The sequence below is a fragment of the Rhinolophus sinicus genome, linkage group LG02, assembly GCF_036562045.2.
Source record: "Rhinolophus sinicus isolate RSC01 linkage group LG02, ASM3656204v1, whole genome shotgun sequence".
Classification (NCBI taxonomy): Eukaryota; Metazoa; Chordata; class Mammalia; order Chiroptera; family Rhinolophidae; genus Rhinolophus; species Rhinolophus sinicus.
Genome location: NC_133752.1, coordinates 63,076,223 through 63,102,519, shown reverse-complemented (window position 1 = coordinate 63,102,519; position 26,297 = coordinate 63,076,223). Strand labels below are relative to the sequence as shown.

The 26,297-nt window shown below is 31.4% G+C and overlaps 1 protein-coding gene across 2 annotated transcripts in view; it reads right to left on the bottom strand.

The window, feature by feature from the left end:
- TECRL (trans-2,3-enoyl-CoA reductase like) overlaps positions 1-26,297 on the bottom strand; it is an 83,801-nt gene that overhangs the window by 25,638 nt on the left and 31,866 nt on the right. Inside the window, exons 3-4 of one of the 2 annotated variants that reach the window (XM_019756999.2) lie at positions 7,274-7,318; positions 991-1,094 (exon numbers count right to left, since the gene is read on the bottom strand). In XM_019756999.2, coding sequence (XP_019612558.2) covers positions 991-1,094; positions 7,274-7,318 — 149 coding nt within the window. The remainder of the gene's footprint in view (positions 1-990; positions 1,095-7,273; positions 7,319-26,297) is intronic. The other variant, XM_074324493.1, reaches the window with a different exon arrangement.

Sequence of the window (26,297 nt, the reverse complement as noted above, 5' to 3'; positions counted from 1 at the left end):
GTGTATAATAATTTTAAAAATAGATTGTTTATAAAGGGAAAATAAAGCAGTAAGGATGATAGCATCGATCATTAATGCAAACAGGAAAGCAATTTTAAATAGAAAATATTAAATGTGTAATCACATAACAAATGAAATGGAATCACATTCCAAATGGAATCACATATGGAATAGAATGTAATCCAAAAATATTTAAAAATCTAAACAATATAAATAAGTTCAATTTAATTGAAAAGTAGAATGATTACACTATTCTTTGTATATCAGTGTCAAAATTATATGTCAGATTAACAATTTCATTGTTTCTTTCATTAATTAGCATAGTATTTCCTCTTGCTACTAAAGCTATCCCATCTATTCCATTACTCATGAATAGTTCAATACTTTTGAACTAATATCAAGTATGTTCTCTGTTTTTTAGTCCTCCGTATATTTTAATGTAGTTGTCATTCTTCTAATGCCATTGGTTTCAGTTGTCACTACTCTTTTGAAAGCTCCTCCTCCAAGTAGAACCAAAAGAACACCACCACCACCCAGTCCACGCACCCATCAAAGAAGTCTCACTACTTCACTCTGTTTCTAAACTCTCCTCCCCCTGACTTAGAACATTTTTTTGTTGAACATTTTTATCTCCCCTCTTTCCAATGTAAAAAGGTTTTCATTATCCAAGGTTTCTAGAAATAAAAACTAAAGAAGTACCATTTAACTGACAAGACATAGGATAAGTAGAAATGGGGAGAAAAGTCATAGAACAGACTGACATTAAAAAAAAAAAAAAATCTTCCTTCTTTAAACTGTGTATTTCCATCAGTCCAATTATTGAATGAAATTTTGGCCACTGATCATCGTAACAATGTAAAGTTCTAAATACCATTCAGTACAATATTGTTTTTCACTATGGATTAATTTGACAGAATTTGTCCTCTCTGTCAACAAATTATTCACATCAAAATGTGGGACATGTATGTTGCATTTCAAATTGATACTTACTGTAGTCCAACTGACCTGTTTACCTAGGTCTGTAAAATAGAGTGTGACAATGGAGGAAGCAGCGACACTTTGAATGGTTATATAGTCCTTCAAAAAAGGTCCACCTTAAATCATAAAGAAATATTATTTTAATACAATTTCAAGACATAATGGTAAATAATTTTTAATGTGAAACCAGTGAAAGCTAAGGCTTAATTTCACATAAAAATTTCATGTATAATATAACTTTAAAGTAAAATAAATTGTGAACAAATCAATTTTCTAAAATGTCTAGTAAATTTTCAAATGCATAGTAGTTTTGCAATAATATCTAAAGTACATATTACCCCTAACTACTATCCTATTATTTTCTAAAAAAATGTAACATTAGACAATTATAATCAAATACAATACAAAGTAACTTTTTTTGGTTCAAACTTGTTTGAAATTAAAAAAAACAAAAAAACATTACATTTATTGTGGGTAGCATTGGTTAGTAAAATTACATATGTTTCAATTGTACAATTCTATACTACATCATCTATACATTGCATTGTGTGTTTGTCACCCAGTCAGTTCTCCTTCAGTCATCATATATTTGACCCCTGGTAACTGCTAAACTGTTGTCTGTGTCTATGAGTTTTTCTTTCTTTATTTGGCTTGTTCCTTTGTTGCCTTCAGTTTTATATCCCACATATCAGTGAAGTCATATGGTTCTCGACTTTCTCTGTCTGACTTATCTTGCTTAGCATAATAATCTCAAGAGCCATCCATGTTGTCACAAATGGCACTATTTAATCTTTCTTTATGGCACAGTAGTATTCCATTGTGTATATATGCCACATCTTTATCCCATCGTCTATCAAAGGACACCAGTTGTTTCCATGTATTGGTTACTGGGAATAATGCTTCAGTGAACATAAGGGTACATATACTTTTACTGATAATTTTTTTCAGATTTTTTGAGTATATACCTAGAAGAGAGATTCCTGGGTCATATGGTAATTCTATTCTTAATTTTTTGTGGAACCTCCATACTGCTGAGGTTTTGTCATGTTTGGCCTTTATTATGTTGAGGTAGTTTCCTTCTGTACCCATTTTATTAAGTGTTTTAATCATAAAGAGGTGCTATATCTTGTCTAATGCTTTTTCTGCATCTATTGAGATGATAATATGATTTTTACCCTTTTACAGCATAGTATATCTTTGTGTGTCAGTAGACTTACATTTCAACTGTACTCTGAGTGATTTTATTGCAGGATAAATTTATTGGGGTAAAAATGCTTTCAGTGATCATTGCAAAGCACCAGGGGAAAGGCATGATTTGCATTTTTAAATCAGTATGCATCTCTATATGTCTTATGCTTTTTTTTTCTTTCAAATTGGATATTTTAAATAAATGTGACAAATGTAAATCAGTTTCTCCCCCCTACTCAGGGTTTGTTGTTGTTTATTTGTTTAGTGACTTTTCTGAGTTAATGTTTTGTTGTGTAGCCACTAAAATATCTTCTTAGTTAAATTGGTTGTTAGCTAATAATTAAATAGAGATTTCCTTAAATTTTTTGACCCCACAAGTCTTAAATTGTTACTGAGAGCTCTGTGTACATGTCGGGGCACACCTTTAACACTCTGCCAGCAGTTAACAACCCTGACTTAGCCGGCTGCTTCTCCTGCTTCTGCTAAAAATCAAAACTATCCAGATGTAAGAGCTTAGGGCCTCTTCTGTATTTCTGAGTAGTTATATATGTGCACATGCAAGACTTCCTAGAGTCTGTGGAGTCCTATGTGCATATGCATGACTTTCTAGATTTTGTGGAATATGTGAGTACTTTTCAAAGCCCGCTTTGGACTTCTTATTCCACAGGTTCCCTTTTAAGCTTTTGCTCTAGTCCATATACTATGTTGAAGAAAGGGTGTGCAATAAAGACTATCCTTGAGAAAGCCCAGAAATTGGATACATTTGAAAAAATAATTCCTTAAAAGTGTAACTAAGAAGTTCAATAAGCTCCAAGAAAGATAAACTAAGAAACACAAGCTCAGACACAAAATAACTAAACTGTCAAAACTCAAAGACAGACTCTTAAAAGCAGCAATAGATAAGAAGCAATCACATACAAAGGATCTTCAATAAGAATTATAGGCTGATTTGCCATTAGAAACCATGGTGACCAGAAGATAGTGGGATGATGTAATCAAAGTGCTAAAAAAAAAAAAAAAAAGAAAAAAGAGAACTCTATATCCTGTGAAACCATCCTCCAAAAATAAGGGAACATTTAGACATTCCCAGATGAACAACTCCTTCCCTCATCTGTCCCTTTTAAAGTACCATCTGGAAAAAAAAGTTACATGTGATTGGCCTTCCATAAGATCTTAATTAACGTAGACATTCTTATGGCATTCTTATGGCTTGGCTGATACCACTGAACTGCCTCTGAGAGCAAAATCACTAGAAATGACCCTGGAAACCATCCACCGACCTTTCCCAAATCATATTCTAGGTTGTCCCAGGTTCCCCACAAGGATGCTTTGTTGATCACTGTGGGAATCAGAAGGGAAGAAAGAGTAGCCCAGACTCTGGATCCTAACCCTCTTTCGAAACACAGAGTCTTCTTGTGCTAGAGATAAAGGCTTCCATGGAATATTCCATAAAAAAGAAAAATACCCTCCAGTACAAGAAATAAAATAAAAAAAATGTTTTCTTAAAAAAAAAAAAAGATCACTATGGATACTGTATGGAAAATGGGAAGAAAGGAAGGAAGAAAATTATATAGGAGGGTCTCTAAATTCATCAAGTAGGGGATGATATTTGTTTGGATTAAGGTGGCAGTGGTGGAAACATTAAAAATGCATCAATCCATATATAATTTAACATAGAGTGGGTTCATCTTAAGAAGAGAAGATTCAGTAAGATAAAGACTGGTCTTAGATTTCTGGCCTGAACACTGAGGAAAGAGCAGAATTTGTAGGTGAAAATTAAGATTTCTATTAGGGTATGTTAAGTGTGTGATATCTATCAGACATTCAAGTGGGAGCTGTCAAGTAGGTAGTTGGGTAAATGTATCTATAGACATTTGAAAGTCATTAACATTTAAAACCATAGGGCTTGATAAGATTATTTATGTAATCAGTTTAAAATGATAAGGGAAACTGAGACTGAGCTTTCTAGCACTCTGGGGTTTTGAAGCAACAAGAGAAATATACAGCAAAGATTATTGAGCAGAAGACCAAGCCATATTGTATCTTCAAGCTAATAAGTGAGTGTTATTTTGAGCTGCTTAATCTGTGGTAATTTGTTACACAGCTATAGGAAGCTAATGCAATGTGGATCAAGGTAAAGAATTTGATACCCAAATGGTCAGTAATGTCGTTGTGACAATCATGTATAACAACATGTGATGGTAATAAGGACAAATAATTCTGATGGCTTTGTACCACTTGAAAGTGTGCTGAAAACATCTTTCCACCATGTACCTATTGACATGTTTGAGGAGGGGTTTAGTTTCTACTCTTCTCTTCCCTTTGCTGACTTCAAGGAACAGAGTATTGGCATTACATGTTTAAACGTTGTCCGGTCAATATCATATTCGGATAAAACAAGCTGATAGAATCCAATATATCATTAATCATACCACTGTTAGATTCAGTTATCAGGGCCCCTGTCCTTAACCTCCCATGCTTATATCCTTTTCCAAATGGGTAAGAATATGTAGGACCAAGAGAACATGCCTAGTGGGAGCCCTAGCCATCTCCTCCTGTATCGTGCTTCAGCCACTGAAGGCCCCTGAATTTCCTGTCTGAGTTTACTCAAGCAATACATCTTTCTTTGGCATTTCCTCCCAAGAGTGGGACAGACACTAAGGAGTATGCATCCAAACCTAGGACTTTGTCAAGGCTGTTGTATAAAGGGTGTGGATGTTTGCAAACTGATATGGGAAGAGTAGGGCAAACTCTACCCATGTTTTACCTTTCTATTGTAGAAATGCTATGATTCTAAGAATTAGAAATTCAATCCATACTTCCAATACATTATGAAGTCCTGGTAATTAATGTAGGAAGAAAGAACACATTATAGTAACCAGTGCGTATGACAGACTTAGTGCAATAATGGCTGCAATTCTTCACAATTACCATAACCATATAATTTATAACATGACATTTAGTTCCTCCTGTTAAAATTGAGATCTATTCCCCTACCCTTTGAATATGGGTTAGCCTAGTGATTTACTTTGGCAAACAGAATGGAAGCCAAGGGATCACATGCCAGTTTGAAGCCTGGGCCTCAGGAATTCTTGAGTACGTGTGCTCATTTGTTTACACACCTGATTTCACAATGAGAACAAGCTCCGAATATTCTGCTGGAGCAGGAGAGACCAAATGGAACAGAGAAGAGTGGTTGCAATTGTGGTCATCCTAGACCAATCAGTCTCCAACCATCCACCAGCTGACCACAGGTGCACGAGTAAGCCTACCACCTAAGGCCAGCTCTAGTCCAGCTCAGCAGAACCATTGAGCTCAACAAATGTTTGTTATTTTTCCCATAAAAATCAATGCTTGTTATTTTTATTTATGGTTTAATCAGGTCTTTTGTGTGAGGAAACTGTAAAACACTCTAAATCCACATGTCATTGCTCATAGTATAACCATTCTGACAAATATATTCTGATAGCAAACATCTGTAAACATTCAGTCCTTGCTTTCTCTTTGGAGTTGAGTCTTTTTTTCTTTAATAGTATAACTGTATTTATAGGTGTAACTATGATTGATAAAGCATCTACCATATGCAAATCATTATAGTATTTTATAACCATAATCATATTTAATATTTACAAAAAAATAACTTAGGGTCTTTATTGCCCCTACTTTATAAAAGAAGATCCTATAAATAGGTAAGTAGAAGAGTCAGGTTTAAAGTTCTGAGATACTCCAAATAACCTCTTCTTTGCACCATACCCTGCTTATCTTATTACGTTAATTAACTCTTTTTTTCAAATACATCATCACATTTCTACCCAAGGACACTTGGCTATAATTTATTCAGACCACACCCTGGTACATATAACCAGGTAAATAAATGTGAAACAAAAGTAAAAATTCACATTTACCAGAAAGGTAGAACTAACAGAAATTCCCCCAGTTCATAAAAATAGCTTTCAAGTTGAAATTACATTTGACATTGATGCCTGTGGCATTCTAAGTCTTCTTTATATGAGTCAAATTCAGAAAACGATACCCCTATTTCATGTTATGTTATTTCAACATCCATGTGTTGAAAGGCATTTATGTGCCTGGCATATACTAGGCTACACAGAGACAAAAATAAACAAGACAGTGATTCTTCTATTTTAAACTCTAGCCAGATGGGAATTTGTCTTGCACATTTGAACTCGGAAGAATTTGAGATCATCAAGAAAGTGTGATTTTTAAAAAGGCCATGGATTCCTCTGTTTTGTGACAGAGCTCTCAGAGAAAGATCAAATGTTTAAGACAGCAAGCAGTTAGAGCTAGCACATCTTAGATATAAGGAAATCATCATGTTTCTTTATATGAATATGATATTTGAAAAATGAAAGCCTTAATATTAAAAAAGCACCAGAAAACAATACAGTTTACTATTGTATAGAAACATTAAGAGATTGAAATTCCTTAATAGATGCTTCTTGTAGATTTACTATTAGGGACTTTGACTTAGTATTCCTCCAACATTTACATTCTCCCCACAGCCTTTATTTAACAAGTCCAAATTCAAGGTCAAGTTGAGCCAATATCAATAACAATGATTCTTAGCAGGACACATTTTTAAGTATGTCTATCAGTAAATTTTCTGAATGGAGGTTAAGGTTTGATATTTTGAGAAACTTGAAGCTTCATAATGGGTATAATTCTTTTCCCTATAATTCATCTGTATCTGCCCCTCCTTACCTCACTTATCCTGTTTTAGAACAGCCAGAGAGAGAGACAGAGAGAGAGAGAGAGAGAGAGAGAGAGAGAGAGAGAGAGAGAGCTAAATTGGATCCCTGAGAATATATTAGAAGGCAGAAGAATGAGCGGTAAAAGGTTTAGAGATAGAAAGATGTAAGTTCAGATCCTGCCTCCGATATGCACTGACAGTGAATGGCGAAGATTATCTCTCTTTGAGACTAAAATTCTTCATCCATAAAAGTAGAGCAATAGCTTGTTGAGAGTATCACATGAGATAATATCGTTAGAGCATTTATTACAGTGACTGCCATGTAGTAAATGATAAATAAGTATTAGCTATTAGAGACAGAATAAAAGGATTCCAAATTAAGTAAATAGTTCTTACCACGTTCTAGCTGCAGGCCGACTCGGGAAGGGTACCAATTTGGATCTATTCAATGAAAAATAATATCACTTAATTGTCAGCACAAGAGTAAACATATTTTAAAATGTACTGGTTTTCATTGAAAGACAAATTAGGTATTAGGAAGTGAATAAAATGGTCATCCATTATCAGAAATGGAGATAGTGTTTACCCTTGGTAGGGTGCTGAAGGGTGGAGGTGGATAGTTCTGAAATAAAGTCTGATGGGAGTTTTCGGGTGGTAATTTTCTGCTTTTTGATCTGCAACTGCATTCTATTTGTGGACATGTACCAAGGTATGTGACCTATGACTTGTGTACTTTTTGCAAGTTGTTCTTCAGTTAAAAAGCTAAGGTAACTTCATTTAAAACTGGAGAATTTGCTCTCCTGTAAAATGTATTTAATATGGACATGTGAAAGTAGGTTATTTTCTCTATCAGTAATAAAGCATTCTATCAGAATAATATGTATTATTAACTTTTAATATTATGGGCTTATTGCTCATAGTACAAACATTCCCTTGCTATCTTCTACTTATATTACCATTACGAATAAATAAGATGCTAAATAATTCTATCTGGATAGGAAAATCAAAACATCTTTATTATAAACTGCCATAATAAAAATGTTGGTTCACAATTACCAGAGTATAAGTCTTTTAAAATGAATTCTGTTTTATTATCTTAAAGTCTTTACTGAAAATTTCCAAATTCTTAAATTTGAGGTGTAATTTTAAGCAAATTAACTTGCTAAATAATAAATTAAAAGAAGAGTATTGTGAAAGGAATATTTCACGATTTTTTTTTTCAAAACACTATTTTTTAAAGTGTCATTTTTAAAGGAGTGATAATAATGTGACATAACTAGACTATGGCAATAGATAGTCAACAAAAAGACAACTTATACATGTAACTTCCAATGGACAAATAACACACAAGTCAAAAACTGTCATCTTAAGTTAAAAGCTATTTAGGATTATATATAAATAAAATTTAGTAATAGCATGGCAAATGAGGAAGGCACAAACATTTAACTCTGACATTTGATTTTTTAAATTAGAAAATATTCAGATAAAGACACTATTTTTATTTTGTTTTTTTTTATTTACTAATGCAATTATTATATAACCATTTGCTGTTCTGGAATGTATGCTAACATTATTTGATGAAAAATATTTAAAAATAGCTACCCTTACTACTCATAGTGAAAATCTGCCAAAGAAAATATAGTGGAAATGAATATAATGGAGACATATACAGTTTTGTTTTGTTTGTTTTGTTTTGTTTTGTTTTGTTTTTAATTAAAGTTTATTGGGGTGACAATTGTTAGTAAAGTTACATAGATTTCAGGTGTACAATTCTGTAATACATCATCTATATTTCACATTGTGTGTTTACCACCCAGAGTCAGTTCTCTTTCCATCATCATATATTGGATCCCCTTTATACTCACCTACCACCCCTCTCCCCCCTTACCCTCTGGTAACCACTGAATTATTGTCTGTGTCTATGAGTTTTTGTTTCTTCATTTGTTTGTCTTGTTCTTTTGTTGTTTTCAGTTTTATATACCACATATCAGTGAAATCATATGGTTCTTGACTTTTTCTGTTTGACTTATTTACCTCAGCATAATAATCTCAAGATCCACCCATGTTGTTGCAATTAAGTTTCCAACTATGTTTATTGGAAAAAATACAAACCTATGAGAATCTGTTTATATTTGATAGCCATTGAGCACCTTCTGATTATTGTACATAAGCTGTCATGTTCTGACCATTCTAATAATATCCATATAAGACATCACCCTCACTAGTGCTTTATGATGCCTTTAATGATGGAAATGTTAATGCAGAACTAATTCTATCATTTTAAGGAAGTAACTATGTCTATGAACTATGTGAGTGAATATTGGCAGAAACCACAATGATGAATCAGAGAAATTAGAAGCTCTAATGTTTTCCAACTCTCTCAACATGGATAAACTATAAATGTACTGATGAAATAACTTGGTATTTATAGGTTGTGATTTTTGAACATTGTGTCCTAGTGAAAAAAAGTTACTAACTGCCTATCTTAAGTCTTTAGAGTAGTTTCAGTCGTCCTTTAACAGAACACACATACATTTTTTCTGAAGTGTTCTGTACTTTTTAGAGTGAGGTAGAGTAGGCTAGAAGAACAGCAGAACAATAGACAGTTTATAAAGGATAAAGGACACATGTTGCATGATAATTTTTAGCATGTGTAAATAGTCTAAAAGATTATTTATAATGCTGAGTAAATTGAGCTTAAACAACTGGTTCACAGCTGAATTACGACTATTTAGTAGATCTAATGCATCTGCCAGTATCTGAAATTATTTAAGATGCAGAACTTGATTTGTGTAGCACTTATCATATTCTAACTATGCCTTAGAGTTCTTTTCTTGATTCTTGGACGTGTTCATATCACTATATAATAACACCCTAAATAAGTAATGTCTTCATGTAATTCAAATATACATAGGGTGCCTATATATATATATATGTATAAATTTTAAGAAAGGAAAAGCTATATTAACTGGTATTAATTGTAATAATATATACTGATAACAAAAGATAAATACAAGTCACATTTGGCATCTGCAATCACAAGAGATGCTCAGAGTGTCCAGACACTTTTGATTACAGCAAAATACTGCTTGAGCATAGGTAACATCTCTTAAAATGCATATATGTTTTTTTGTCACCCTCTGTATTTTAATAAGGTAGTTTTCCACATGGCTGATTTTGACCCATTAGTAAGTTAAAAAATAGAATTAGTGTGTTAGTCTCAGAATTATATAAAGGACTAGAGTAGAGTAGAATAGAATAGAATAGAATAGAATAGAATAGAATAGAATAGAATAGAATAGAATAGAATAGAATAGAAAAAATAGAATAGAGGAGAAATGGGTTGTCATGGCATTGGATGCCACATATTGAAATAAGTTCTAGATTAGTTAAGTATTGTGTTTTGAACTTTTGTTTCAATAGTTTCAATTGCATGAATATATTTGCATTTTTATAAGAATAATATGCATTTCTTACTCTAATTCATAGTCAAAGAAGTTTGAAATCCATGGTTCTCTCTCTCTCTCTCTCTCTCTCTCTCTCTCTATATATATATATATATATATATATATATATATATATGTATATGTATATTAATTTCCTAAAACTATATATTATGGAGCTTTTACATAAAAATTGGCATTCATGATTGAATTAAGTCCTGAAAAATAAAACAGATTTGAAGGGTTTGAATATTTCACCTCTTGAAAAAGTGTTTGTTTTTTTTCTTAATTCTGAAAGATTAAGGAAGAGGGCAATAATTTAAATTATATTACATAGACATCATCTAAAATACGTTTTAAACCATATTCATTCAAGTATGTATGTTAGATGCCTGCTCTTGTTTTCTTTTAACCTAAGGGCATGTTAATTACCATCATTTTTATTACAATTAGAATTTCTCCTATAAAATATTGGTCAACACTATAAATTTTAACTTAAATGCATTACTCATGTTTTCAGAGATCCAATTTAGAAACTATAAAAGTAGGCAATAGACAAATGAAATCTTTTATTTTTGACTTACTGGTGGCATATCTTTGCATATATGAAAATAGAGAGCCAATTAGTAGTCAAGACTAAAACTAAACCATACATAAAGTTATTTAGAATAGTATATAGTTTGCAAGATATTAGTTATAGTTCTTGATTATAGATAGTATTAAATAGTAAACTGAAGCCTATGTGTCATATTATTGCTGAAAAAAAGAAACATAGAAGCAAATATAGTGGAGACATTTTTAAGAACCAGTTAGTATCCTTGATGACCTAGAACCTTGAATTGCTCATTTAAGACTCTAGGAAAAACTTATCCACTATCCTCAACACTTTTCTTGACATCACCAATTCCAGTAGGAAGGAGAAGTTCTGAGAGCAATTAAGAATTAAACTAAAGGTGATACTTAATTTATGTGATGGGATATTAAAGTGGACTACAGAGACTTTGGGGAAGAAAAAAAATGGTGCAATTCTTATTGTTTACATCCTGTGCTATCTGTGGCAAGTGTGATGAGATATGATGAAGTGTAAACAGGAACAGAATATAGTTCTGAGAAGTATGCTATGCAGAGCTGAATCTGTTCAAGAGTTTAGTGGAAGAAAGGTAAAACAATGATCTATAAGTTTCTACTTGGCTCAGTTCAGTGCCTCAATATTCCAGAATTTCATGTAGGAGGAAATAAGTGAAATAGAAGGTCTTTTAATGAAAATGTAAAATAAGGACATTATTAGACAAACAAATCTTATACTCAGTAGATAGTTTCTGTCTGAGTAGATGAACATCTAAAGTTCCAACTTTGAGAAAAAGAAACATATTCCAGGGCTTAGAGATGAGATAAACTAAACAATATTGAGCAAAGAAGCTAGCATATATGTGGATAATTCTATATAAAATAACTATATATATATATATATATATATATATATATATATATATATATGTGTGTGTGTGTGTGTGTGATTATATAAAATAATGATAATTTATATTCATATGCAAAAATAAATAAAATGCTGAACAACTATAATATACAAAATGGGAGGTGTTTGGATTTAGAGCATCTTGAATAGCTTTTGTATTTAGGAAGAAGTAGAAATAGTATTAATCTTAGAATTTGATAAAATGCTTTTTAAAAAAAATAAAATTTTATTAGTAAAATTGCATACTTCTGTGAAGCCAAATGTGTCCTAATAACTTCCACCTATTTTCCTTGTTCTGGCCTCCAAATACGTATACAATTTTCTTCTTTCCTGTCAGGTAAAAGCCTGACCCAATGGGAAGTTCTAATGTGTACAAAACTAAAGGACCGGAAGTCTCAATGAGGGAATGGAATGCTAAATAGGAAACATGACGACATGACAGAATGTTCTGTGTGCATTGCATTACCATTTTGATTATATTGCTTTATTAGTTAGTACAGTATTGTTATACTGTTTTCAAACATTAAAAGCCTAAAAGTGTGAATCAAAGGGCAAGCACATGAATTCTGTTTCCTGTTTCATGCAAAAAACAGCAACAACAACAACAACAAAAATCAAGCATTATTATACAAAACTCTGCCTTGATGTACTAAAATACTGATTTAGTACTGTGAAAATCAGTTGTCTTATTTGTTGGAAATCATTCATTCATTACATTACATTACATTAATTCACTGGAACTAAATGAACCATTTTATTCCCTGTAAATCATTCTTGCAGTCATATAAATGTCACCTAGATAATTAAGTGATCAAACTAAAGTGGAATCAAGGAAACCAGCAAGATATGATATGTGTGATAGTATTTATATATTGGAGAAATAAGAGAACCGCTTTCTATTTCAGATCCAACAACAGCAAAGTTTTAACACTCAACCAGCACAAACCAACATGTATAGTTTTGCTGACCTTGAAAAGAAAATACATCTGCTAGAGAGTTTGTTCTTACAAAGTACTCAAATAAGAAAGACAGAGTGTTATAACACTGTATAATCAGCTAGTGCAAAGCAAGACGTCTTAGGAAAACACATGGTTCTAAAAATGGAAAATTTAAAAGCTGCATGAGCAGATATTAAAAGCTATAACATAAAAAAGTATGAAAGCAAGAGGCATAGAGTAACAAGCCAATTTCACAAACAAATTCAGTAAAGTACAAGACACAAAGCAAGAATAATGTGAGACAGGAAGAAGAGCACATAGAGTACAACCAAACTATGTATCCTCACTGGTTTAAGTTTATAACCAGTTTGTTCACGTAATTACCCACCCTCCCAGGATTGATCATCATGTCTATGTTCCCATTTACATTAGAGACTATTAGCTGTCCAATTCTCCCAGAGTAGCCACCATCACAATGACACTTCTCCCATTTTTGCTTTGCGCAACTATTAATCAAACCTGACTGTCCACCTCTCCATGCCTTCTCGAACTCCCCCAGTGTACATCAAGGCACTCATATTCTGTCATCAGCAAAACCTTCTAAATCAACAACTTCCATTCAAAATCCCTCTATCTTCTTACTTTGATATAAAACTTCTCTGCATATTATTTAGCTGGTATTTATTTTTTCACATCAAACCTGCCCAATTGTGGAACTAAAAGTGTATTAGGGATCCTTTTTGCTATTAAATCCAAACCATTTGTTTTTGGTTCCTCATGGAATGCAAATCACCAGACTTTACAATGTAATATTATTTTTTCTTGTTGCCAGCTACGATGGACTGAGCTTTCCACCTAAATCACTGATAATTATAACTCAGAATATGCACTCCATGACTACTCATTTATCATTGTTGGTGATTTTAATATTAATTTAATGTCCTGTCCTTTAGATTCTGGATCAACTCATCCAATTATCCTCTACAGTAATGTGCTTCATAATGATGTTTCTGTCAACAAGGGACCCCATATATGACAGTGGTTCCATAAAATTAAAAGGGAGCTAAAAAATTCCCATTGTCTGATGACATTATAACCATTGTAACATCATAGTGCAATGCATTCCTGACTCACCCAGAGCAATTCTCAGTCCGGCAAGCTACATTTAGGGTAACTTTCCTACCCTGCTATGCCATATTTTGTCATTCATACCACATGTTTACTATCTTTTCTATGTTTAGATTCGCAAATACTTACCACTGTGTTACAGTCACCTATAGTGTTCAGTACAGTAACATGCTGTACAGGTTTGTAGCCTAAGAGCAATAGACAAGACCATCTAGATTTGTGTAAGTGCACTTTATGATGTTTGCACAATGATGAAATTGCCTAATGACCCAATGCTCTGAAAATATCTTGTCACTAAACAATGTATGACTGTATCTACTTTCTCACTCTTTCCTAGAGTCTCATTCTCAGCAATAAATGTACCACATCCGAAATACAAATATCAAACATCCTACTTTCTCATCACCTCTACTTTTCCTTCCTACTTAAACTAGTTTTCTAGTTCAAATATTGTTTGATTCTTCAAAGATTTTTCAAAAATTGTCTTGTTATTTTCATGATGACAAGTTCCTTATTTCTCCCATATTGCCATTCTTCTCTAGGCTCAATTTTAGGATCCATAGGTGTAATCACACCTTAATCAATGGCCTTAACTACTTTGCCGAACTTTTTCTCTCTCACTGCTCAGAAAACATTAAACCTTGTTATAGTCAACTATTCCATTTTCTGTGTGTGAATCTGAGTTTTTGAATGGCTCTTATACAGAGAATTTCCCGATATTATCAGAATGAGCATATCCCAGTATTACATCCCAGTTACTTTCTCCCATTACCCTGTTCTTGATCTTCCTAGCTGAAATTGTTATGTACCTGATAAGATGTTTTGTATACATTTTTTCTTACTATTGTGCAACATCCATGAGAACAGGCAGTCATGATCATTTGTATTACAACTTCATATTCAGTGATTAGAAGATTGCCTGGCACAGAGGAAATTGTGATTTTGTACTATTTGAATAAATATGTGGCCTCTAATTGAAGAATTGGTAGAAGTTATATGTACACCATGTTTTAATCAAATGTGAGATTAGTTATTTATTGTAATTATCCCTGTATAAAGAGTCAATGTTTTGTGGCTAGTGAACTGAAAAGTCAGTGGACATTGACTGGGTTTAAATCTTGAGACTATATACTACTAGTTGTCTTATTGGCCTTGGGCATGTTACCACTCTGAATCATGTTTTCCTCATCTGTTAAGCAAATACATTAAAAAAAGAGGAGGGGCAACAAAGGTATCTAAATATCAGGGGTTTCATGAGCCTTAAATGAGATAATGCATGCAAATTACCAAAAACTGTTAAGAACTAATTTAAAATGTGTTATTAATTTTAGTTTTAACGCAAAACAATGCAAAACTTTTCAATGACTTGTATAGATAGAAGAATTTCTGCTAAAGCATGATATATGCATTCTTGAAATACCTCGTCTGCAAAATTACACATGAAATAACAGGAGTTATGAGAAAATAGAGTTGGGGAAGGTTATGTAATATCTGTACAACTCTGTATTGTAATCAGTAAGAGAAACAGTATTGTGATCACTGCAACATCAATAATAATCATAATAAAATTACCTGTACATTTTTAATAAATAAATAACACTAAAAATGTGAGTCTTTACCTTCTTTTTAAAAAGTAAGAAAGATTGATGGAAATATGTGTAAGAAAGATTTGTGACTGCTGACATTAACAAAGTCAATAACCATTTCCAAGGCAGAACACATGGGCAAATTGAGCTAGGTGAAAAAATAGATGTCGTGATGTAGTGTCTATTCATCTACGGTTTCATGTATCTATGAAATGTACTTTGCTTTAAGCTGCTGTTCCTTGGTGATGCAAAATGATCCTGTTCAGAGAAAAAGTCTGTGTGAACAACTGTAAATTCCACGTTATGCTAATATCATTAACCTATTTATCCATCATATATGAACTAATTAGTGTTACAGAAACAAATACTGCAGATGAATAATTGAGTATGCATAATTTCACAGTCAACATGCAGTGGCTGTTTAACAAGAACAAAAACAAGGAAACATTCCCCACCCCATCCCTCAAATTATCTATTCGATAGTTTGTTATTGTTACTTTTGCTCCTACCAAGATAAACACATACATACATGCATGTAGAGTATGAGGAAAGTATAAGGTCCTCATATGTCATAAGGAGCTTGAACTTGGTGCTGGGGGTCGTAGGGTAATAGGGATAAGATATGAGAGCAGGGTAGTATATGAGAAAATGTATCTAATAGGAGACTATTATAGGTATCTATGTTAAAAATTCCAAATATTTGAACTGTGAGATTTCGGATATACCAATGGCATAGAATTGGTAATGTGTGTTTTTTTGTTGTTGTCCATTTTTTTGTTTGTTTGTTTGTTTTGTTTTGTTTTTAGTAGTAGTCGTTTACTTAATAGTCATAGACCTCTTTCAAAATATTGTATTGCAACATACAATCTAAAAAATTAATAAATATATTTATAGGATGGTTATCTATACACACACCTACACATGTATATATACACATACACAAGCAGTTGTTCTTATAATCAAGATATTTTCATTTGTTTTGGGGATAGGAAAATTTACACTAATTTGTCATCCCCCAAACCCAATAGCTTCAAATATAAACAAAATGCCTAAGGTGACTATGGTTTCTCATTATCACACTACTTTAAATACTGAGAAGTCCAAAAACAGTTTTCAGGGGCGGCAGATAAATAGGTCAGAAGTTGAACATTTTCCATGTCAATAAATTCCAGGCATTTTAATGGCATTTTTACACTGCGAAATAATTCAGTATGAAGTACATTTTACTATTTCTTGTCCCAAGAGTTACTTCGTTTCAGTTCTCACAAATTCTTAAAATTTGGAAAAAAATCCTTGAAAGTTTTCAGAATGAATCTATTCCCCCAACTTTGCGTGTTAAATTCTAATGAATCCCTGCAGAGGTGTCTGCGAGACATACAAGATACTAAAATGCCACATTGGCTATTTAATATACAGTTGAAACTTCTGGGAAGGAGACAGTTTTGATTTCGTTCATTCATTAGTCATATTTCCTAAACCATGGAAATTATTGAGAGCACACAAAAAGAGGGGAAAAAAAGTAGAACTAAAAAGGAAGACTGTTGAAGATTGAGCCTCAGAAGTAATACCTAGTATTTAAGAAGCAAAGAATAATGAGAGGTCCACAAAGGAGTCTGAGAATGAGCGGTGAGAGAATACAATGAAAGTATGATATCTTAGAATCAAGTAGGCAGAGACTTGCAAACAAACAAAAGGAATCAAACCATGAGAAAAGTAGTGTAGATGTCAAAGGTAATTTACAGTTCAAGTTACACATGACCAAAACTGATCCACTGCCTTAGCAAAAAGAAACAAACAAACAAGCAAAAGAACTGCCACTGCCTTAGATGGATCTTGGCATGCCAACAAAGAAATCTGTTCTGAAGTGAGTGCTAAGTGATGGATAGGTGAAGGAATGATGACATTGCTATAAGTGGTGTGTAAATTGGGAAGCTGTTGATAAGAGAATAAAGAAGCATTTGAAGATATAGACAAAATGAGAGTAAAAGGAATGAATATTCTAAGAATATAGAGAGGATAGCATAATGGAGCTAAGAGTTTGATATGGATCAACCAGTAAGAGAGCAAGTAAAGATAAAGTACAAAATACAGTTTTAAACTAGATGACACTTCAGAAGAAAGATGGTATTCTAGAGACTGTAAATAATCTCAGTAAGTTCCAGAAACTGGGCGTTTTGAAACAAGAGTGAGATATTTGGAATGGTAGATGGTCATGAGATTTGTTCAGAGATTCAAATATTAAAAGTAAATTATAACTACTGGCAAATCTCATGGTGTGAATAAGTGGATAAAGACTTAAAGCAGAGAGGAAGTAAAAGTTCCAGAGAACCAAGTCATTCTGTGATTGGTATATTTTGATGGTTATCATTTTAGATGTAATTTTCAATGTAATGCCAGGGCTTAGAATGAAGGAAATAATCTCTAAGCCTGATACAATATCTCTCAAAGAAAATAGAGAAAGGTCGGGTAGGTAACTAGAAACAAACAAACAAACAAACAAAAATTGAAAGGTAATATACTAGAATGACGTGAAATGTATAGTAGGTAGGGATTTTATGGGAGAAAAATTACTTAAATTTTAAAAGTAAACTAGATGAATGATGTAATGTAGATTGTTACAAAATATATAGATTTCACTTGACAAACATTCAGTCAACCTCAAACTGATACTGTAGGGATATTCTCTAAAATATTCTTTCTAGATTAAATCTTTTACTTTTGATAATTTTACATTATTTAGGTACTTGTTGAAAATGACTGACACAAGCTTTAAAACTCAAAAGGTACTGTGATAAGGTATTAAGATAGCCTAGTTAAGAACATTGTTAATTATTGTTTGGAGTTTCTAAAAATATTTTGTTTATGCTAAAGACAGCCAGAAAATATTGCTTAATTCATATAGAAGCATTTGATAATTATCTGAAAACAGATTTCAGATCATCTCTATGCATTCTTGGCTCTATAGTAGAAAAGATAAATATTTAACTATATATTTATTTTATGACAATGCCCTAACAAATAATCACACAGACACACACATACAAGTACACACATACCCATGAACACAACACACCTAACGTCTGTATATTAAAATGCACGTAGTACATATATAATACCACATAATTTTACTCTATTATCTTTTAGATGGTACTATAACTAAAAAGTTTGTCAATGTGGATTTATTTTATAAATATATTATACTAACTCATTTCAGGAGAGAATTAGTTCTCACTAAAATAAATGGAGTAAAAATAGTGCTATACAGGGTCATATTTGGTAACTACTGAAAAATAAAATATAGTCATATGGTATTATGTTAATATTTGGATTATAACATTTGCAAAACATCATGTCCCTGAAAATGCTTGGAATTCAAAGTTATGGAATGCTAAAAACTAAACTGAGTTGACAAGAAGTCACCTGATCAAAATTATCGGCAAAAGAATAGAGGAATGATGATATAAAATAAATGACCAATGAAATACTTTTAAAGCAGAATTAATTCTCTATGATTTAGATATTGTTTTAAAAAAACAAATAATGCAAATGTATCTAACATATAGAAAGTAGCTATATAAATTCATTAATAATATATGATTAAAATTTAAATTTATAAAAATGATAATTAAAATGGTTAGACTCCTTATTCCATTCCTTATACCAGGATAAATCTCAGATATTAAAAAATGATTATGTAAAAAATAAAACTATAACTTAAACTGTGAGAATAAAACATAAATCAACATTTTAAAAGATTAGAGAAAGAAAATACTTCTAAAAGACCACGCAAAACAGAAAATATAAAATAAATGATTCATTAATTTAGATCTATAAATTTTAATTTTCCAGCAAAAGTGGGAAAATGTGTCTGTGACCTGTATACTAATTTATGAAGACCTTATATGATATAGCAATGAAAACATCTAAATGGAAAAGGATGTGTATAAAGACCATGAACAGGCAATTTCCAGAAAAAAATGCATATAAATCACAAATAAGAGTATGAAAAAATTCACTAATGAGCCAATAAATGGAATCTAATACTACATAAAATCTTTTCTCCATTCATAATTATCAAAAATTAATAGGTTGTTAACATCCAGTCTTATTGAGGAAAGGGGACAAAAGACATTGTGAGGTACTGCTTTGAAGTCTGCAAATTGGGAGAGAAAACTTGGCAATACACGTTAGGATTGCAAATGAGCTAATTCTTTATAACAGCTTTTTTCCCCTCTATTATTCTTACAAATATAACTAAAGAAGTTCACAGACATGCATTATTCTGGTGAATATTACAATTCATGGTACATGGTAAATGTTCAATAAATGATTTTCAACATTCCACAAATATTGTTGAATAAATAAACATATATTGCTTTTATAGAAGGAATTAGAATGTGTATCCAGAGAATGTACATCGCACACCCAAGCTAAAGTACATCTCCACCAATACTGATCACGTAGATCAATATGTATTTATACAAAAATATATCAACAATATGTTTATTGGGAAAACTATTTGAGGACAATGTTTAAACTATGTGAAATTGTACATATAGGCACATAGGTATCTCTAGACATTGGTGAAAATAATAATAGGTGGATAATGCTTTATTCTTTGTAAGCTTTTATATTTTTAGGAATTTACCTTGTAAATCATTTTATAAAATGAAGCTCTATGACCTTGCAAAAATAATTTTATTTATTAAATCTGATGCTGTGCCAACAAAATATATACAAATCAAACAAAAATAATACATGAAAATGAGATATTGGCTTACTGTTATCTTTTGGGATTATACCCTGTTCCCCGAAAATAAGACTTGGCCAGACAATCAGCTCTAATGCATCTTTTGGAGCAAAAATTAATATACAATCTGGTATTATATTATTATATTACATTTTATTACATTATATTGCATTATATTGCATTATATTACATTAATTACATTATATTATATTGTATTGTATTGTATTGTATTGTATTGTATTGTATTGTATTATATTATAAGATCAAGTCTTATACTAAAATAAGACCAGGTCTTATATTAATTTTTGCTTCAAAAGATGAATTAGAGATGATGGTTCATCCGCTACGTCTTATTTTCGGAGAAACACAGTAGAAAATAATGTGATATAATTTAGTCCATCTGAATTTAAAATGAGATTATTTTTATTTTCAAAAAATGTATAATAGGATCTGAGTAATTGTCTGAATATAAACTGGTTTATGAAATGTGAAAAATAAAATAATTTTCACCAACTACATAGATGAGAAAATGTGTAAAACAATAATCTTTATGATATTTTCTTACAATAATGAAGTATCAATAATATTTCATTTAAAATACTCATGTGATTGTTTTTAGATTATTTACACAGAATGACATTGTGATGCATTCCGTATCTGTCTGAAAATTTCCATTAGGAAGAAAATCTCAAGAATGGGAGAAGACTAATGCTATTTCAAGCTATCCCTTAATAAGGTCCCTTGTTTTTACTCATCATACATTATGTCCATAATCCTGTTAATGAATGCAATTTAATCAGATGTGTGATTAAATAGGGGGAAAAAAAGAAAGGGAAAGGAAAAAAAAGAAAATTGAATGTTCATTAAAGTTTGACTCTGTAACAGTGATCTTAGTGCTCTGTGTGCTTCTGGATTGATACTGTTGATAGCATTCCTTTTTTAGCATAGGATGTCTAGTCTTTCTCACTGTCTAGAGATCAATGTTCCTTGGAAATTTAAATGTCCTCACACAGTCACATATTCAAATATAAATTGGAAATCAATCATTTACTGTAAATACACTATCTGTTCTCATATTTGATGTGTCTATATTTGCTCAAGTTCAAATATTGCTAACCCAACCATTTTGATGCTTGAGGATTACAAAACAAAATTATTTCATAACATAAGGCTTGGGAAACATAGCCCTGTCATAAAAGATGAATCAAAATAACCCTAATATTGCTCGTCAATGCACAGGTTTAAATGCTGTGCTATAATGACAAACAATACAATTTACAAACAGGATCACACCTCCTGAACTTTAGGAATTGTATTAGTGATAACAGTTTTATTACATGAACATGGACTGGCAAAAAAGCCAACATTTCCTCTCATTTTGATCTCCTGAGACACTGCAAACCATCATATATCATATAGGTAAAAAATTCTCAGCACTTCTGTATCGATAACATTAAGTATACAGCAATTTTTTACTAGTATTCTAAATTTGACAAGTATTCTAAAGTAGTAACAGTGAGAAGACGTCTGTTTTCAATACTGGCAAATTAATATGTGCCAGTAGTTTCTATTGTGGTTTATATCGAAGCCACAAAGAAAACACTGGCTTAAGAAATGTATTTATGGAAAAGGCCATTTAGTCAGTTAAGAGAACTTAGAGACAACACAATTGCAGTATTCTATATGTCTTTAGTAAATTTCAAAAGAAAACATTAATGAGATACAGTAAGAAACTATGTTTTGAACAATGTTTTATTGCACTTTGTAATTTACAGTACCTATTACATAGCATAATAGGAGATTTCAAATGAAGTTTCTTCTCTAAGTATTATTTCAGTATATTTGCAGCACTTAATATCATGTTGGTGAATAATAAATTATTTAGTGTGTTTTGTTTTGTTTTGTTTTAATCTCAACTTGCCACATTAAGAGCAAATGGATTTTTTTTTTAAAATGTCAAGATTAGGGAAGCTATCTTTTTCTATCATTACTTTTTTTAATGATTTAACATTTTTCTCCATTAATATATGAAGTTGCTGTATTATTTTGAAATCTGCTTAAGAAAAAGAGCTGGAAATAACCTGTCAACTACTTTTAGCATCAAGAGATGATCTGTGGCCACACAGACTAACATTGATTAATGTAAAATAAAAATTTCATAAATCTTCACTAATGCATTCAACATAATTCAATTCCAGGATGTCATTCATTTTTTGTGTGTGTATGTGTATATGCACACGTGTGTGTTTCTGCATGTTAGAAATTCTTGATAGCTACATTACAAATATTCATCTTTTAGTAAAAATATTACTAAAGGTAATGTTTGCAAATTTACTCCCTATATTTTCTTATATATTTCTTCTAGGACTTTTATGGTTTGGATTTTATATTTAAGTCTTTAATCAATTTTGAATTTACTCTGATAAGGAGGTGGTCCAGCTTCATGTTTTTGCAAGTGTCTGTCCCGTTTTCCCAGCACTATTTATTGGATACACTGTCTTTACCCCAATGTAAATTCTTGCTTCCATTGTCATAGATTAAATGACCATATAGGTATGGATTTATTTCTGGGGTCTCTATTCTCTTCCATTGATCTATGTGTCTGGTTTTATGCCAGTTCCATGCTGTTTTGATTACTATAGGCTTGCAGTATGATTTGATGTAAGGTCATGATACCTCCTACTTTGTTCTTATTTCTCAAGATCACTGTGGCTATTCAGGGTCTTTTATGTTTCCATGTATATTTTCAGGATTATATGTTCTAGTTCTGTGAAAAATGTCATTGGTAGTTAGATAGGAATTGTGGTGAATCTATATATTGCCTTAGGTAGTATGGACATTTTAACTATATTCATTCTTCCTATCTACGAGCATGGTATGTGTTTCCATTTATTTATATAATTCCCAATTTTTCAGCTCAGTTTTGAAAAGGTTTAATTTCTCTCCGCAACCATTGTGAGGAGATGGGGGTGAATAGAGGGTGATCTGTAGAGATATGAGTGTGAAGATCACTGAAGCTCTACAGGAGAGACTTAAAGATACAAGCAAGAACAATAATTTTAAGGGGTAATAAATAAATAGATGAAGATAAAGAAAAACTAGTGGAGGATTTGTAGCTGAGGGCATTTCACCATTTTTGGTATATTAAATGAGAGGAGGATAAATAGATGAAAGTAATATATTTGTGTTCATGTTTGTGTGTATGCATATATATAATTCTTAGTTGAATAGCTATCTCATTTTCATGAAAACCATCACTCGTTCCCTTTTGCCTTAACAGCTAAGATTGCAATGGTATTTTCGTCCCCTTTCCATTTCCTCACCAGTCTGATTACACCAGGGTAATCTAAAATATGACTCTTACAACAAAACAGAACTGAAATATTATGAACCTTGGAAAAACATAAGATAGGCATTTTATAGGAAAAGAATAATCACAGTAAAAAAGCTCTAAAATAAAACTAAGAAAAATATAAAGATGACGGAAGTCAGAAAAATAGTGGGCAGATAAGAAATGAAGATTACTCTGAACACCTAAGAGAGTAAAGATTACAGATAAAAGACTTGAAAGGGGAATTCTCTCCTCAGGAAACCAGTCAACCAGTCATCTGATAAGATTTTTTTTTTCTTGCAAAATTAACAATTCCTATTTTAACTCCAGGGACTGAAAATAAACACCATCAGAAATGTTATAATGAGAAAATAATTTGGTTTCAGAAAGTGAAGAAGTTCATACAAATCTAACAATTGTTATATAAATATGACCACAGCTACAACATATTATTATTAGTGTAATATATTTATAAATATGAATAAAATACTCAATGTTACCTGATTTTAAAATATGCTACAGAGATAAAATATGAAGGCAATCAACACATAACCCTTTTTTTTTTTTCCCATTGTACATATAGTCACATATTGTTAGTGTTAACAACATTTATTTGGTTTCCTTTACTATTTGGTAAATATATTAAACATAATATCTAATTTAATTAACTTTGAGATACTTCTCTGTAATGTAATATAAGCAAAACAACTGTTTTCGGTTTTCTGTGTTTTGCAAGTATAATAAATGCAAAATTTCCTGAATGTAATTTTTCCTTAAGTGGTGGATACATTTTCAAGATAAAGGTAATTTTGAAAAAGTGAAGAACATTGCAATTTATGAAAAACTGTTAAAAATTAGAACTGTGCTCAGAAAGGTAAAATAATAGTTGTCAAGAAACCATAAGCCTTGATACAGCTACTAGTAAAACTAAACATATTTTTGACATATATTTAGTTGTCCAGTTCTGAAACTGGACATTTCTATAATTTTGCACAAATTACCAAACTCACTTTCCTAATACATAGAAATAGTCTTTGTATCATATAAATACAGAACTTCTGGCTCTACAATTTTAGTATTCTGTGTAATTGTTATGTACAAGGATATCTATATATAGATACAAGCTATCATAAAAGTAGTCACAGAATTACACATCAAGGTGACTGCACATTCTTTCTATACATACATTAGCCTTTGATTCATTTCCTCATTTCCAGACAAATATAGAAACAACATATATTTCTATGTTTCTTATATTGTCATTTTGATTTAAATGCAAATATTTTATTGCATCATTCTGCTTTCAACTAAAAAAGTCATTTTCAAATGTCTTCACACTTATTACTACAATTTAAATATTTTGAAACTATTTTATTATATAAAATTGAACTACATTTTTCCAAAGAGGTCAATTAAATTACTAGTTTAATAAGAACCATATTTTATCCAAACATAAAAATAACTCAAAACAAATACACTTAGAATGCAAAAAAACTGGAAATGCTTGTGGGGAGAAACAGAGTAAAATGGTTCAAATAGATAAGACACAAATTTAGAGGTAAAATATTTTTTTCAATTTATAAAATATTGGCATAAATGGAAAAATAATATGATTGTCATGCTAAAAATGGAAAATTAATCTATGACAGATCTTTTGTTTTACTCTCTTATATTGTTTTGTTCTTTTTTCTTATTTTAATCCCATTATGATTCTTTTCTGCATATTCAAACCTTACACATCTTTACATGGTAAAATATCAGGATTCACCTTCTACAAGAATTTGAAGCGTATTTCAAATAATTCTGTTCCAACCTGCTTATGCTTTCTATTCTTATTAAAAATTATAGCTTTCCCCCAAAATGTTTAAAAAATTTAGATACATTGACTGCTTGATTTCTATATTTAATATACTGTAAATATAATATATATTTATATTACATTTAATATCTCCCTCAGGAGGCTGTTTTTTGAAGGCTAATGCAGATGTCTGTTACCTTCATTCAGTTAGTCATTATGCCTACTATCATAATGCCATATGTATAGAAAGTTTTCAGTAAATATTCTGTATTTTTTCCTGAACGGAAATAGTGAAAATAATAAAACAGTTGTACTTATTTTACTCTAAGGTGTTAAACAGTTTAATATTTTAGTTCGTAAGCTTTAATATTTTCAGAAAAAAAACATTGTTCAACTAAATCCAAAGAATGTAAAAGCCTCCCTAGCGAAACACATAGACTTTGTAACACCAAGAATGAACTCCAATAAAAACTATGGACTTTGGGTAAAAATGATGTGTCAATGTAGATTCATGAGTTGTAAAAAGTGTACTTCTCTGATGTAAATATACCATTTTGCTATGAATCTAAAATCACTCTAATAGGAAAAGCTTATTTTAAAAAAATGCTCCCTAGTAATTACAAATATTTTCAGTATAAGTTATGAGTAAACTTTGTTAAAAAGTTCTAAAATAAAAAATCTAATTTACATTAATCTCATAAAAATATTCCCAAGTAAATAATAATACGAGATCTGTTAATAAGTTATATTTATCTGTTAATAAAATTAACTAATATAACTTAAATATATAAAAAATTCCTTTGTGGGGATGGCCCGGTGGCTCAGGCAGTTAGAGTTCCATGCTCCTAACTCCAAAGGCTGCCAGTTTGATCCCCACATGGGCCAGTGGGCTCTTAACCACAAAGTTGCCAGTTCAATTCCTCAAGTCGCGCAAGGGATGGTAGGCAGCGCCCCCTGCAACTAAGATTGAAC